The following is a 16,736-nucleotide window of genomic DNA, read 5'->3' as shown; positions in this document are numbered from 1 at the left end:
TATATATATATATATATATATATATATATATATATAGAGAGAGAGAGAGAGAGAGAGAGATGAGGAGGAGGAGGGCGTATTTGCGCCGGGCCCAGCTCTTTCCTGGCGACTGTCGGCTCCAACTGTTTCAATTCTGACTGTCTCACTGTCTCAATACAAAGAGTTCCTTGAGGCAATTAAACTTTCAAAATTCTTTCGCAGCTAGGAAATCCTATGGCGCGCATTGCCCGCGCCATATACCTATATATGTAACTGCTACAGCTTCTTTTCTGCGACCTTTGAACACCGTGCAGCCTTGAACACTCGCTGTATTAGAAATACACCTTTGGTATGCTTTCCAGGCTGGAAATGCTTCACAGAAAGGATGGGCGCTGGTTCTTCTTCTGTGAGGACACCACGGGCGTCGAGCTTTCCCTTCTTCACAAAGCTCTTCACAGACTCAACTCTACGCAGGTAAACGACAATTATGAACGTGCGCCATTTGGCATCTCACGTGGTGCTGTGCTACGTCTATCTCAATAATAATAATAATAATAATAATAATAATAATAATAATAATAATAATAATAATAATAATAATAATAATAATAATAATAATAATAATAATAATAATAATAATAATAATAATAATAATAATAATGAGGAGGAGGAGGAGGGTGGTGGTGGTGGTGGTGGGCGGCGGCGGCGATGTAGATGCAACCAGAAGACTCGTATACATACGAAATATGAAGCAGTTGCGTATATGTCGTAGATTATTATGCGCACTTTTTCTTTCTTCCCACTGGACAGTCTGGTGTCATATATAGAACATGTTCTTAAAGCTATCGTCCTGCGACTGCGTTCTTCTTGGGGTGATTGATTTAAATGACCACATTATTTAACTGAAATCAGGCGGAACGGGTTGTTTGTTCAACTTGCCTTTCTTCCATGTGTATAATCATTATGTATATAGACATAATGTACTCCGGCATCCTTATGTCAGAAGGCAGAAATAAATTATTTGGAAACATTACCACGCGTGCAATTTTATTTTTTATCTGTTGTCGGTAATCGCTTTGACAGAATGGTGTCATTAAGTTATCGCTGTCGCGTAAGGCATGCTTGCTGCACCTGAACGTTGTCACCAGTTCGATTCATGTGTATAGTTTAAAGAGTGTTTAATGATATTCGATGTACGACGTAAATATTACATGTGTAATGAAAAAAGGAAGTAAATTTTAGAATCCGCGTGAGCACAGTGATTCGATTCGGCGACGGCTGACCATACTCGCCGATGTCGTTGCTGCTTAAAGGGGCATTGCAACACTTTCTAGGCGCGGTATGAAAATGTTCGTAATCCGCAGGCTATGTAGCGCATGAAGAATGTGCTGGGCCGGGAGGCACGAGCCTAATCAAGGAGGCCCGGACTGGTGCCTTGGTTACCATGGAACTAATATACGTCATTTCTCTCTGTATGCCTGTAAACAATGCCGCCATATGAGCATGCGAGCCTAATATTACTCCGCCGCATGCGTCAGAGAGCCCATAGCCTCGCTTAAAAGAGTGCTCGCTTTCCCCGGATGCTTTTAAGGCTACCTGTACTATGACCCGCCTATGATGTCATATACCATGCAACCCGGCCGCGACAGCCCCTAGACGCCAGCGATTAGGGAATTGTTCATGAACATGAGTTACTCCCGAGCGAAAGCTCGCGCACGGATGCATGCACACCCTTCCAGTGTTCTGTAGCAGACGGGGTAGCGGTCCATGGTTGTTAAGACTATTCACGTGACATCTTCTACTGTGCACGTTTTTTTTTTCTTTAATTGAAGGTCCTTCACCTAGAAACGCTAGAGGACAATATTTGCAAACCTATAGCTCATTGCGCGGCCCGATGTATCAGCATAGCAGATGAACGAGCAAGCAGGAGTGAGTGCCAAGACGTCGTGGTGTTCTGCTCCGATGTGGCAACCTTCTGTGTCATGACTTCACGACGCATAAGCATTCTGGCGAACGAAACCGAAATTGGTTCGTAGAACAGCTATTGCGGTAATTTATTTAGAGCGATTTGCCAGTGTTATCCTTCATTTCGTTTTTCTATGGTTTTGAGGTTAGAGGCTTTCATTTAGAGCAAGAAAGTGCAAGGTCGAAAATATCGTGCCAGTATACTCCTTTAACCATTCCTGTCGCCGCTCCTTTGTCACTCTGTGGCACTTTTCTCAGACTTTGGAAGAGTCAAGTGCACCGCGGAAAGAAGAAAGAGTAAGAGCGGAAATATGGGCAGGCTACGGGCGCTGCCACTGCTGAAGGAAACGTGTTGAGGAGGAATGGACAAGCTAAACACTCCGCTACTACCATAGGTCGTTTTCACAAATTTTCGCGGGAATGTTTTCCTTGAACGGCATCGCACTAGATCCGGTCTGCTCTCAGTTTTGAAGGTGCTAGCTGGTCCCTCGAAGTGTTGTTTCGCTTTCTGGACAGGGCAAGAAAGTTCGACTCCCGTTCAATCTTTTTGATTCTGCACCACTTTTGCACCATCATCGTACCTTGTGGCAATTTTGTACGTGTCCAATGCTTAGTAAAATGTTTTTTACATCTTACTGTAAATCTGCACACAGTTCAAGGCGTTTATTTTGCCACGTTGCGCGTACGCTTTTATAGGTTCACCATGCAGCAATCGCGAGCACATACTGCACGCAACGGCGCTTCACTGTGCAGCATTTGTCATATTAAAGGGCCCCTCACCAGGCCCCATAGCAAATTTTGGTTAGACGCTGGAAGTTGTTACGTGTCCTCTAGCGAGCGCCCTGCCGCAAAAAAAAAAAAAATCAAATAGGCTCTATAATAGCCGATAGAATTATTTCAGTGTCGCGAACCCATGATTTCAGGAAGCGAGCTTCACCGCAAACTTAGACGCTCTCTTCACTTGCCCCGTTTAGCCTCCCCAAGCGAAAAACCTTCTCTGCGTTATGGTTCCTAGAATATTGGGACCATAACTGCGTTCTCCCATACAGGACCTCACGGAGGAAGGAAACTCAGGAGAGGCCCTGACGTCACTTTTTGTGAAGCTAAAGTGAAGCCGGAAGGTGGCGTTGCTCATGGCGTTGCTCCGCCTATCGGGCCAGCTCTCTTCTCTTGTTTGCATTTCTCGCGAAACCACGCCGCGCTGCGCGCAACCGTGGTGCTCGGACGCGCGCGCTCCGCAGCAATACTAAACAATCGTTAGCACGTTAGCATGGTTCCGCCAAAGAGGGCAATATTTCCCGCGAATACTACTTCGTCCGTTGCCATTGCCGTGATGCGGTGCATTGCGTACAGCGTTGCATGCGCGTTCATTTCACGAACTTTAGTTCCTCGTGTCCCACCTGGCCACAGCAAAATCCGGGAGAGCACGGTCCAGCTAACGCAGCGCAACAAAACACGGAGACCAACGCGAACCTGCCCGTACGGCCCCTTTGCCACGGTACGAAACCTACGAAGCAACACGTGTTAGCGCACAGAACCAAAACAAAGCCGCCATTGTGGCCCGAAAGGCGTGGCCGCCACGACAAAGACATAAAAAATCAGCAAAAAAAGAGGAGAACCTACTACGTCATTTCCTCCACACTTTTCTCCTAGCGCGCGGAGGGGGTAGGGCCTCTCCTCTGTTCTCTTCCTCCATGCAGGACCTCGAGGATCGCGTGACGCATGCGTCACGTGCTCCGCCTTCATTTTTTTTTCCTTCCTCACTTCTTTGCGACGCGCGCGCCGCTGACGGCGTCGCGCGCGAGCTGTTTTGATTGTCTCGTTTCGCGCAGCGCACGTGTTTGCGCGCTGTGCACGAGGACACCACTAGTGGCATAAGTCAGCGCTACACGAATACTGAGGCAGACAGGCGGATCACAGAGCATGATCCCTGCGCTCGAACACGATAGAAAATGAGATAGTTTCGGTGTCTGCGCGCGTGACTGCGTGACGTGGGAACAAGCAGACGAAAAGGAAGTACATTTATCTTGCTGCGGTGCGAAATAAAACAAGAACATGCAGACATTCGGTTTGTATGTTTTATTATTTATCTAAGCTTTAATTCCTCTATTCAAGCAACATATTACACAACTAACAGATGTTGCCTTGAATAATTATCGAAGTCACGAGTCACCACGAGCGACGTCACAGTGCAAACACGTGTACGTAGGCGCACTAGCTCGTGTACGTCATCCTCCGGCTTCGAGCGTGGAGGTCGCGAGGAGAACGGTAAACGGCGTTCGGCTCCAAATTTCAGATCTTCCTGCGGCGCGTGGCGATGTAATACTTTGCAGACACGATCGCTATTGCGCAATGTATGCTCCGCGCTTGTCAGCTCAAAATGGCCAGACCTGGTGAGGGCCCCTTTAAAGGGACGCTGTTTGAACTTTTGGAGATGGCCGAAGCGTGGCGTCAAGCTCCTGGATTACGCGACGTATACCTGCCCATATATAGACCTACAGCACGGCGCTACGTCACGAAGATACACTGGCGATGTCGCAGGGAGTTACGTCGGGAGTGCTGGATCTGTGCGATGAACAGAAAACTATAGTAGTTAACAGGGAGAATAAGTGCCATGGACAGGTAACGCGGCAGTGCTGAAAGAGGCGGTCACGTATCAATTACGCTTTAGTCTCAGAAATGGTCTACGAACGGCTAGACCAAATCATTAAACGACAGAAGAAGGGGAACCGAGGGACCGCTGGGTTTCTTGGAACATCACCAGATGGCGCTCTTCCCCGTGCGTCCCTTTGCGCATCCCGACCGACGCCGCCGCGACAGCGTTGCAGTTTGTGCGTATGGCACGTGCTGCAGTGTGAGTGTTTTCCTATGCGGCAAAAATGCAGGTGCTGGGCTGTGAAGGTTGCGTGCTGGGCTGTATTAGTGTATATAAACATTACAATCGTCCATAGCCTGGAGAGAGCGCTTGGAGCTGGCGTCTCGACAGCGTGCTGACCGCGCATGCAAAAGGAGCACGTAATCATGCGCCAGAAAAAAAATGGCTCCAAAGCGTGCACTCAGCGTCGAGGACACCCAGGCCCGAAAGAAGCGTCGCGCGGAGCAGGAGCGTGTTCGTTATTCAGCGAAACGCGGTGCAGACCGCGAATGTATGTATACAATGTATTATACATATACAATCATATTAATTGAATTACGTACAGCCCCATAATTCAATTAAAGTTTAACGCTCTTGCCACGATGCGATGTGCCATGCTAGGCAACGATAACGCTCGATCCTCTCAGAGATTATGAAAAATAACGCACAACAATGCCTCGAGCAGACACGTCTCTCTGTGTGCTCTGTGGACTACGCAGACAAACAGCAGTGATGCACGCAAGGTAACGCGTAACACCAGCCCACCACTTTCGTATTAGACTATAAACGCTGAGAAATTACACATTCGCCACCAACATCACCGCTAATTATCTTAAATCAAAGCAAACATCATACAAAGCTTCGCTTACATCGATTCCCACAGTGCGTGGGATCCGGCGATGTTCTTTCTTTCTTTTTTCTCGCCTTATTAATCTTAACCAACTTTGAGGCTCGGCGAGTTGGTTAACTTTCCCCTCCCCATGTTTATGAACTTAGCTGTCAGTGATCGCGAAGGGAATGACTAAATTATGTAAGCAAAGCAAAAAAAAAAAGAAAGACTAGAAATATCCACGGAGGTGGTATACTTGCTTCCTCCGCAACACGCACGTGCAAACACTGTCCATCTTTCGAGAAGTGCAATAGCGTGAACATCCGTGCCCGCAGGAGGCCCAGTTCGTGGGTCACGCCCTGTGGGACGAAGAGACGACCATCGTGCACCACTTCGACGACCCGCGGTCGCTGGCCTACCCGGACCTGTCGGCGGGCATGGCGCTGAGCGAGGCGGCGATGCAGAGGTGGGTCGCGGAGAAGGCGCACACGTGGTGCTGCCATGGCCACTGCGTCCAGCTGCCGGTGATGACCCTTACTTTGCTGACATCGCTTCACGCGCTGTTTTGGTTTCCAGAGCAACATTTATTCGATTAATAACAGCAGAGAGGACGGCCTGAGAGCGACAGTCCTCCAGCCTATACTACACTCTGATCAAAGGAATGGGGAAGAGGAGAAAGAGAAGAGCACGAGGAGAGGTGATGAGAGAACAGCCAGCAGCATGTGGATGAGCCGGGTGTACTTTTTCTTATGTCTAACACATTTTTTAAAAATAAGCCTACAAAATTGTCTCGGATTAAGTCACTTCAGATTAAAATATCTGCCCAGGTAGACATAAATTTGCAAGAAGAATCAAAGCATTTCATTAATTTATTAAATTAATTACATCGATTAACTTCTTGAGTACAAGCTTTTACGGCACATATTTATAGGCCATTTTCATGGTGATCCCGGGGACACCGTCATGTTTGATCACGTGGTGAGGTGTCCGTTGCTTGCCTCAGATGCCTCCATTTCCTCTGTTTGCAATGGATGTGCATGACATCTGTGCGGCTCATCAAGCCTCTGTTTCCGCGGGTATTGTAGACGGTGGATGGACGACAAGAAGCTTAAGCCACAGCTGCGGAGGACATGTAAGCGCTTTTGGTGCTCATTACCCTTTTTCCAAACAGCGCTAGCATCGTATTGGTGCTGGTATTAGAAACGAGGCTAAAGATGTGTTCCAAGCTGTCCAAACTTTACGCTTATGAATTAAGTCAGGATCGGTGTACTTTGCTCTTCCTTAATTATTTGGCAAAACAGTCGCAGTTTCGCCCCAAACGCGAGGCATCGATTGCGATAGCAAATTAGTAGACAGCTATACGAGGTAAGGATATAGTAGCTTTATCGGGCGTATACAATAGCAAACATTCGCTTACAACTAAATTAACAAGCGCGGTGTCACGCGCTCCCAGGCAAACAGAAACACACCTCACTCGATGAGCGCTTTGTCAAACACGCGTCTTGACACTCTGTCAAAACGCTGGCGTGAGGAAGAGGGGCAGCAGCAGCGAGCGAATTTACCTTCGTGCTGCCTCTCGCTTCAACGCGAACTAAGCAGCGAGAAGACAGCGCACTTGAAGCTATGAGCCCTCGGTGCACCTAGACTTTCATGACAGGGCTCGCGCGGCCGCGCTCAGCCGCGTCCATACGCAGCCACCACCAAACTACCCCCTGCCCCCACAGCTACCCTGCGTGTGGTAGAAGTCGGTGTGCTTCTTCCCCGCCTTCCTCCCTTGCGCGTGTAAGATCGAGCCACCATCCTCTGCTCACCCTCGCACGCTTTCATTTGCACATACAGCATACGGCGCTCGGCGACGGTGTTATCGCACTTGGACTTTATGCGGAACACCACGGCGACGCCGATCGTGGGATTGCGCCTGGAATGTCCATATAATTGCTGTCGCAATAATGTAATAAAAGTATTCGGCAACTGAAGCGTCCCGTGGCCCATTACTTTCCGCAAAAGAATAAGTAACAAAATCGAACTTTCACCTTGCGACAGTTTGCTGCGCCGCAATTTGTCGTGTTTCTGACTCAGTAAAGTTCGTCGGTTCGCTCACTATCTCATTGTTTATTTTCGGCATAATCGCTCTCGGGTGTGCTCAGTTTCGATAGATTCGTTTTGCCGCGCACATGGCTTGGAACGCAGATGTTCTACAATTTGTAATAGCTTGTACCAAAGACCTAGTATCGCTCACTCGCTTACTCTCTGGACTGTCACGAAATCAAAAGGGGTTTTATGGCGGAACGGTTCAGATTCGAACATTCGCGTGTAGTCGGTGTAGTCGCCGTCACAGATGCTTCGGCGCATCGATTCAAGTGTGCGCCCATTCTCTCATTATTGATACTTTAGCGATATAGTGGGCGTAAGCTTGCGTGCTAGTTGAGGTGGATGTGTGCTGATTACGTGCCAGATACTTACTGTGCCAAGAAGCGGTGCTACACTCTTTTTGACTGTGTAATGGGTGGTACTTACTCTTACCAACGTTCAGAGGCTGAAGTTCTTTCTTTGGAGGTTAACGATACAACGCTGGCGGAAGAGTGAATTTTTTTATCCTCGAGGAAAGCCATGCATCGCAAAGGACGGGCGGCAACAAAGTCAGTCCTTGTATAGCAGTGGTCCGTGAAATTGGACACACAGATTAATTCCGTCCTTGAATAATATGCCAGTCACTATTTTTGCAGCCAACTACTGCGCAAGTCTTCCCTCTACCGTTCCACATTTTGCAGCATGATTTAAGCAGTAGTCCGTTCGCGATCACCCATGCAGTAGCATCTGCGACAGCTGATCGCACCGCAGCAGCATAGAAGCGATAATAGCTAGTTTCGCATTCACGCGCTTTCGCCTGAGGCAACGTGCGACTCCGCAGTGGATGCTCAGTCACTTCAGAGCAGGGGCGAGACAGGCCGCTTTTTTCACGCGGTATGACGTAGGGAAGTTGAACCACGCTTCGCGCTGCTGCGTGCGTAATCAGGTAAATTGAAGGAATAATTCGACGCCAGTTACTACAGTCTACGTAGCCAGTTCGAAATGTACAAAGAAGGAATCGGACTTTTATGACGGTTCTATTCAGCTTTGCATTGTAGATATGCTCCGCATAAAGTTTGTATACTCAAGAAGATAATTGAGTAGTTTAATTTAATGAAGGAATAGCTTTAGTTTTTTTTTTCAAATAATGTCCGCCTGAGCAGATAATTTGTGGTGACGTGATTCGAATAAAATTTGCACGATTTTTGTAAAATATGTGTCAGCTATAAAAAAAAAGTCAAAATAAGTTGCCGTTTAACAGTAAATGCGAGATAAATGCGTTAGGCATTACGTCGCACCTCTTTGAGGACCCGTATGCATATATTGAAAATCTAGAGGGCACAGCGCCTAGGAGCGCGGTTGAACGCGATTGGCTGAAATGCCGCCGGCGATGCTCGACGTCCTTGCAACCGCTGTGAGAGTACGTAGCGCCACCCTAACGCCTTTTACGCTAAACTAACCTAACCTGACCAAACCTATCGTGGGCGACACGCAAAGGCAGCAATTCTCACGGTGTGCCGTCAGAGAGTCGCCGGCGGCGTTTTAGCCAATCTTCTCCAATATACGCTCCGGAGCAGACCACACACACACACACACACACACACACACACACACACACACACACACACACACACACACACACACACACACACACACACACACACACACACACACAGATATATATATATATATATATATATATATATATATATATATATATATATATATACATACATAATGTTGTCTCCTTATTGAAGCACACAGAAGAGGAGTGGGCTCGGGTGTCAGCGTTCAATTACCGGCCTCTCTCGGGGAGGGGTGCTCGGTCCACCTTTGTTTCCGCCAGTGGGACAGTATGATGAGGACAAATATAAATAAGGACGGGAGCGCACCGTTCTGCTCTATATGCCAATTGGCGCTAATGAAGAGACCGATGCCTACGATTCCCAGTCATATTGAGGTTACGGGCATAGCATGCGCACTTCACAGTAAGATAGGGGGTGTGCAAGTATTTGAAATTTCGAATGCAAATCGAATAATCTTTGTTATTTGATTGAGCTAGCTGATTCCTCGTTATTCCTACAAATTTCTCAATTTCATCGCACCGCGGAATTGTCTGCAGCTCTCGACTGCGCTTACGTTGCCTTGGCACCCGTTTTGTAACTCTAACAGACCAGAGGTTGCCTGCCTTACGCATTACATGCCCTACCAAATTTCTTCCTCTTGAAGTCAGCTGGAACATCGGCTACCCCCGTTTGCTCCCTAATCCACCACACCACCATATTGGTGTCTCTTAAATTTACCCCTAACATTTTCCATTCCATCATTCGTTGCGCGGTCCTTAACTTCTTCTCAAGCTTATTTGTTAACCTACAAGTTCCTGCCCCACGTGTTAGTACCGGTGGAATGCGATGACTGTGTACTTTTCTTTTCATGGATAGCGGTAAGGTGCCGGTCATGATTTGGTAATGCCTGTCGTACGCGCTCCAACCCATTTGTATTCTTCTCTAAATTTCCTTCTCATGATCAGGGTGAGCAATTGATCTGGATAAACACACTCCTAGCTGCGCAGATTCTAGAGGCTGACTGCCGATCACGAATTCTTGCTGTCTTGCCAGGCTGTTGCCTTCGTCGTCTGCGTATCGCCACGTAGCCCGAGCACCACGCAGGTTGCTTTGGACAAGCGTTGCAACAGAGGGAAACACCGACGGCGGCCATCACGACACGCTGAGTGCGCGAAGCCTGCGTGCCCACCGAGGAGCTGCCCCGCCAGTGGGAAACCACCGCGTGTGGCTTCAAAAATTGGAGGCCGCAAACGGCGTTCGAGGACAGTGGCACGCGACAGAGGGCGTCTTCGACGGCCGTCGCTGCACAGGGAACGAAGCGATCTTCTAGAATTAATTCTGGGCGCAAGTCCGCCGCTTGATCCCCTTAATAAATGTTTTATTTTTATAAACCCGTGCTGGCCAAAAGCGCTACAATATTAATGTTCAACCCTGATCGTACACTTTCTCGGCTAAGGTCCTGAGTCATTTGTTGCAAGTATGGCTGTGGTGCTGGGCTGCTAAGCACGAGGTCGCGGGATCGAATCCCGGCCACGGCGGCCGCATTGCGATGGGGGCGAAATGCGAAAACTCACCTAGATTTAGGTGCACGTTAAAGAATCCCAGGTGATCTAAATTTCCGGAGTCCCCCCACTACGGCGTGCCTCATAATGAAATCGTGTTTTTGGCACGTAAAACCCCATAATTCATTTTTTTTAATTTGTTGCAAGTCAACACTCCGTTGCTGAAGAGGACAATGTCATCTGCAAACCGATGGTTGTTCAGATATCCGCCGTTGATCCTCACTCCCGAGCCTGCCCATTCTTAATAGCTTGAATACGTCTAAGGATGCCGATGAATATCATTGGAGAGATTGTGTCTCCTTATCTGACCCCTTTCTAGCCTAGCGGCCGCCGTGTAGCACCATCGCTAGTGCAACGAACGCGTAATGCGGAGGCTGTGGGTTCGGCTCTCACCGGCGGCAGCCAGCTGGAATATGTGCTTTATCCTTCTTCTCCTCCCAGCTCAAGAATGTTCGGCCTCCTTTGAGAAAGAACCTTTTTCTCGCTGAATGCAGAAACGCAGATATAACTTTGAAAAAGTAACTGAGCACTTTTGCCTGATTCATGTAGTTTCTGATTCTGTTTTTGGTACACATGCACTTAACGCTTCATCGGCTCGTGATTTCTGTAAAAAACCATCTTTACTGCATCGCATCTCTGCAAGAAAAAAAAAAACGAAGGAGAGAAATAAATAAATCAAAAGAGACATTTGGAGAAATCCGGAAATTGAGTTTCGTAACGGTTCGATATTGACCGCTCGTGCTAATGCATTTGCTGCGGCTGTTTTTATTAAGCAAGTGCTCGCGGCGTCATGTTTTGTCATTGAAAGCACGTAATTGCAGAAACGTCGTTCTTGCAGCAAGATGGTCATACTTATACTGCAACATATTGTCCACCGTTCACCTGCGGCAGCTTTCATAAATCGACTGCTTACAGCATTCTCCTAAACATTTCCAGGGTGGCTGAAGCACTGGACCTTGAGTCTCCCGAAGACTTCTCCATCGATCGGCAGTACGAGGTGAGCTATATAAACACCGAAAGAAGTTTGAAACAAGCTTTTCGCGCACAATATTCATCAATTGGATGCTAATCATCATCCACAAAAGCCACCGCTTCGTGCGTTGATTGTATCGAGACCACGCCTCGTCGCCTCACGATTTAGCACATTAGGGAGGCACGGTCGCCTATTTTTTTTTCAGCTGCGTGGTCTGTTGGGTGTAGGAACAAGCACCGCATGTTTACCGGAGAATTTGCCTGTGGCGAAGCGGTAAATCCTAGACTACGCCTCGAACAAGACTGTGTCCCATTTCGTTCTTCTCATTTTATTAAATTTTTGAGACCATTTGACGGGGTGTTACATCAAGGGTTGGTTGTACAGAAAAGGTGTAACTGTCGCAATAAGTCAACGTGAATGACTTGTTACGCTGTGCATGAAACTTTATGGCCGTGTGATAATGATAACAGTGACGTTGTTGGAAGTCCGTTGCAGTGTTCGACTGCTTCATAGAAGGATGAAAAAAAAGCGTTTTAGTACGGACAGTGTTGGCGCGCAACTTGGTGTGTGTGGCCAGCGCGATGATATATATGTAAGTTATGGAGACGCAAGATGCGTTTAGTGAAGGAACTTGCGAAAAAGTGAGAGTTGCGATAAAAAACAGTCGCGCTGCAACCTCGGATTCCTCGGCAATAGCATGCGTCAAGTTTGAGATTATCCGCTCGTTTCTCTAACACCCGTTATTCGACGCACTTTTATGACGGTTGCTTAAGCTATATACGAGAATTTGCGCAGCTTTGCGGTTTGTGCACGTTGATCTTCGTAGCACGAACTTATTTCTCCTACGGTAGATAATATCAGCGTCTCCTATACAGCTGCTCGCGAGCTAGAGCTTCCCATCTTTTTTTGCTGCTGCAATTTAAGAAACGGTCCGGACTTCTTGATCAAGCCTTGCTAGGCCATGGTATACAGTGTTCATGTTCAGGGATGATGCGAGGAGATGGTGCCAAGGACTTCACCCGTCTGCTTGTCCTCGTCTACGAAACGCAGATAGCCAAATTTCTGAGGGACCACTGTGGAGGCCTGCTACTGGAACACGCAGAGTCCTTCTGCCTTGGGGAACGCAGCGAGGGCTGCGCCACCTGGACCTCTGTACAGGCGCCGGCGTGTGTGAGTTCATTCTTCCACACTCAATTACGGACTGACAGTGAGCCGCACAATGGAATTCAGTAATAATAATAATAATAATAATAATAATAATAATAATAATAATAATAATAATAATAATAATAATAATAATAATAATAATAATAATAATAATAATAATAATAATAAAAATAATAATAATAATAATAATAATAATAATAATAATAATAATGACGTTGATGACGACGGCGGCGGTGATAACCATAATATAGAGCGTTTGCAGTAGTAGTAGTACCACTGGTAGTAGTATTAGCGGACAAAACAGTTCTTCGATCGTCATCTTAGATATCAGTCATATAGTCACCAGTGATCTCCAATCTTTAATAGCGCAGCTCTTAGGCGCCCGTTCCTGCGGCGAGCGCCGGCGGCGGCGTAACCGAGCGAACGAGCACAGCGAAAGATAAAAGTGCGAACGCAGAGCGTGAGATGAAAGACGCGAGCCGCGAACGTCGGAGACCAATGAAAGTGGCCCCATCAGTGACGTGCGCGCGGGAAACTAATGTCAAGCGGACCCGCCCGACCGCTCGATGCGTACTCATATCTGGTTTCAGCCGGACCGCTCGTTTCGTGCTATGGTCTGCTCGCGTCAGCTCTCGCTCGCGCTTGTTTGGTTTGCTTGGTTTGGTCTCTTTCCCGCTTGTTTCGATTGTCGTGGTTTGCGATTGATTTGTAATCTGATCGTATGCGCGACGCGAACTGTGTAGTACTTCCTTTCTTCAAGCCACGCGGCACCAGCGATTACACTGGAACCCTCGACGAGTCAATGTACAAGAGCCGGCGCGCTTGACCCGCAATCAGATTTTCGAAGACTGCCGGCTCTGCTACATGTCTCTCTCAAATTTTTTGCCTCAATATATCGCAAAATGAAAACACTTATAGAGCTGCGCTCAGATTTCGCATTGAGGAGTATTGTAATCGTCGGTGAACTTTTTTAAATACTGTTTCATTCTTGGCCTATATGTGCCCCTTGGTCAATATATTTGTACCACTAGCTGTCTCGGGACAAGAGCAATAACGACCGGTAACTCTCTGGTATATACTTAGAATCGGATCTGTGTGAGGATTCTAAAAGTGGTTTTCACGTGACGAAGCACATCGCAGCTTTGTTTCTTGTATGTTAATTTTTGCGTTGTAAAACTGCCACGCGTCGTTGTTTTGCTTTTCGCCGGTCTTCATTTTCAGCTGATGATCACTATTATCAAGGTGTCGCTCGGCTCAAGACGCGCCTATATATCCGAAAACTCTTGAATATTGTTGCGGAAGGAGGCGCATATCTGATCAGATTGCGCGCCCATGGTGTTGGGCTGCTAAGCACGAGGTCGCGGGATCGAATCCCGACCAGCAGCCGCATTTCGGTGGGGACGAAATGCGAAAACACCCGTGTACTTAGATTTAGGTGCACGTTAAAGAACCCCAGGTGGTTCATATTATACCGGAGACCCCACAGTACGGCGTGGCTCATAATCAGAAAGTGGTTTTGGCACGTAAAACCCCATAATTAATAATTTACTCTGGATTGTACGGTGGGTCATGTATAAATAGCGGATGCACTCAACTCGCGGGATTAGATTAGATAATAGACGACTGTGCTCGTCAATATGGAGAAGCAGCGCTGGCCATGACATGCTGTGGCAGTTCGAGCGTGAAGCTAAGAAAATGCAGCAGATCCAACGTGTTGGAATCTGTAGACAACGAACATTTGTGCGAGTGCATAAAGAGTCGAAACACGAGTATACTCACTCACGCACACACACACGCACACACACACACGCACACAAATTATATCGAGCATCTTGTTAAGCGGAGTTGCTGACTACTAACGAGTACGACGGACGCCTTGAACGCATCGCGATCTTGGAGGCAGCATGCACATACGTACGTAACTCAATTCGAATCCATTCTATCCGCAAGGAGGGTTTACCTCCTCATTACCATGCAGACGCGGATGCGCGAATGCGAGCTTTCAGGTACTTTTTTAGTGCGAAAATGCCCCATTAAACGAAAAACTGGCGTTGTCGTCGGCGGCGTGACCGAAAGATGGTACCAAAAATGGCCGACGGCGCGAACAGTAAGACACGTAAAAAAAAATGCTCGCATTCACGTCAAATTTGTCAGGCAGGATGTAAACGAATTAAATTAATGCCTTCGAAAAAAAATTTGGCAAATTTTGGTCTGGGTGCGAGACGAGCATGCTTTCCCGACGCCAAGTTTATTGTCATGGTTATGGTTATGGTTGACTAAAGTTGTGCCCAGTGCTTGCATCTTTGCACACGCCACGTCACTGCCTCCGTCACTTCCCCCCACGTGTCGCTTGCTCTTCGGATTTCATTGGATCTACTGCGACGCACTCTTGGCGCCAAATCAGGAATGTATAAAAATGAAGTTCGCCTATATAGTGCGTGCGTCATTGCGCACATCACATTGCTGTGTCCTACGTGTCGCTTTTTCTTCGGATTTCATTGGTGCTGTGTCAACTGCGATGCGCTCCGAAGCGTCTACTTCAGCGGTAGCTGTGAAAGGTGGTCGGCCACGGAAGCACGCTTCAGAAGACGAAGGAAACACAAAAGAAGACGACATAGTCACGACAGACCTACCACTAGGCATGAAATAAGATTCATCGTTCTGCAGCAAAAATGGTCCGAATGTTTACAGCCTGAGGCCAACGTATACGCAAACACACACACCGATACAGCAGAAATAACTTTAATGCATGTCGAAAACATCAATCAAAAATATTTCACCTAAGCGATTAAAATGCTTTCGCATCCCCACACGTCAGCAGTATTAACCGTCTCTACTGAATTTTTTTCCCCACACTGCCGGCATCGCCCCCAGCTGCCGCGGATTCGCGGAGTCGAGCGCCATCTGATGGTGCTGCAAGGAACCCAGCAGCGCGCGTGCTCCGCTGTGAATGGCTGGAACAGCCAAGCGGCAGCGGCCGTGGTCACTAAACCCGGCAAGGTTTAGCATATTGAAAGCTTCGCTTCGCTTTTAATACGCTGCCACTGTTTGGCACAGAGGGCTCACCATAATGGCACGACACTTTGAACGTGAACATACGCGCGCTTGTATCAACATTTGCTTTAGCCCGATGCGTCCAGTAGTACCACAGTACCAGGAAGCTCGCCTTCGGGCACAGCCTTCGCCGCCAGCGTCCCTCCATGGTTCAGAACAACATTCATTTGGGCTAGATGGCGCATACTTGAATTAGGAAGGAACAGCGCCAACTAAGACGACCACGAGAGGGAGAACGACACAGGACAAGCGCCATCCTTGCCCTGCGTCGTTCTCCCTCTCGTGGTCGTGCCGCTGTTCCTTTCCAATTCAAGTTCCGGCCCCCATGGTTTCCCGGTAAACATTACGGTTACGTAAGCTGCAGGTGCCGGCAAACGTGAGAACCAAGCAGGGATCTTTGAGTGCTATCGCGTTCCACTCACAAAGGCGAAGCTTAAGCGTCCTCCAAATTTTATAACACTTCGGTGCCCAGTCATGCTAGGGACTGGACACGTGCATCAAGTAGAGCGGTTCATTTGCTGATGCCAGATCGCAGTATGTATCCTCCGCTCGCTATGCATGGGCTGTGTGTTGCGGGGCTGCAGTTGGCAAGCGGTTTCAGCGCTGGTCGCCCATATATATATTTATTTATTTATATATTTGTGTATTTATATCCTCAAAGGTCTCTTGTTGAAACATTACATTGATATAACTGCGGTGGTTCGAGTGCTGTTCGCCTTTCCGGACATAGAAAGATGGCCGCATTCACAGCAATGTCTGTTTTTGCTGTTGAACGTGTGCCTGCAGATTCTTCAAATTATATATATATATATATATATATATATATATATATATATATATATATATATATATATATATATATATATATATATATATATATATATATTGTGTGTGTGTGTGCGCGCGCAATCCGCCAAGGCGACGACCTTATAACTTA

The 16,736-nt window shown here is 47.5% G+C and overlaps 1 protein-coding gene across 1 annotated transcript in view; it reads left to right on the top strand.

Moving 5' to 3' along the window:
- Positions 1-16,736, top strand: part of LOC142576333 (beta-1,3-glucosyltransferase) — a 61,614-nt gene that overhangs the window by 27,663 nt on the left and 17,215 nt on the right. The window contains exons 4-7 of the mRNA XM_075686424.1: positions 342-453; positions 5,744-5,874; positions 11,542-11,602; positions 12,629-12,748. Of these exons, the coding sequence (XP_075542539.1) occupies positions 342-453; positions 5,744-5,874; positions 11,542-11,602; positions 12,629-12,748 (424 nt within the window). The remainder of the gene's footprint in view (positions 1-341; positions 454-5,743; positions 5,875-11,541; positions 11,603-12,628; positions 12,749-16,736) is intronic.

The sequence above is a fragment of the Dermacentor variabilis genome, chromosome 3 (genome assembly GCF_050947875.1).
Source record: "Dermacentor variabilis isolate Ectoservices chromosome 3, ASM5094787v1, whole genome shotgun sequence".
Taxonomy (NCBI): Eukaryota; Metazoa; Arthropoda; class Arachnida; order Ixodida; family Ixodidae; genus Dermacentor; species Dermacentor variabilis.
The sequence above is the reverse complement of the archived record's forward strand: the minus strand, read 5'-3'. Positions and strand labels throughout refer to the sequence as shown.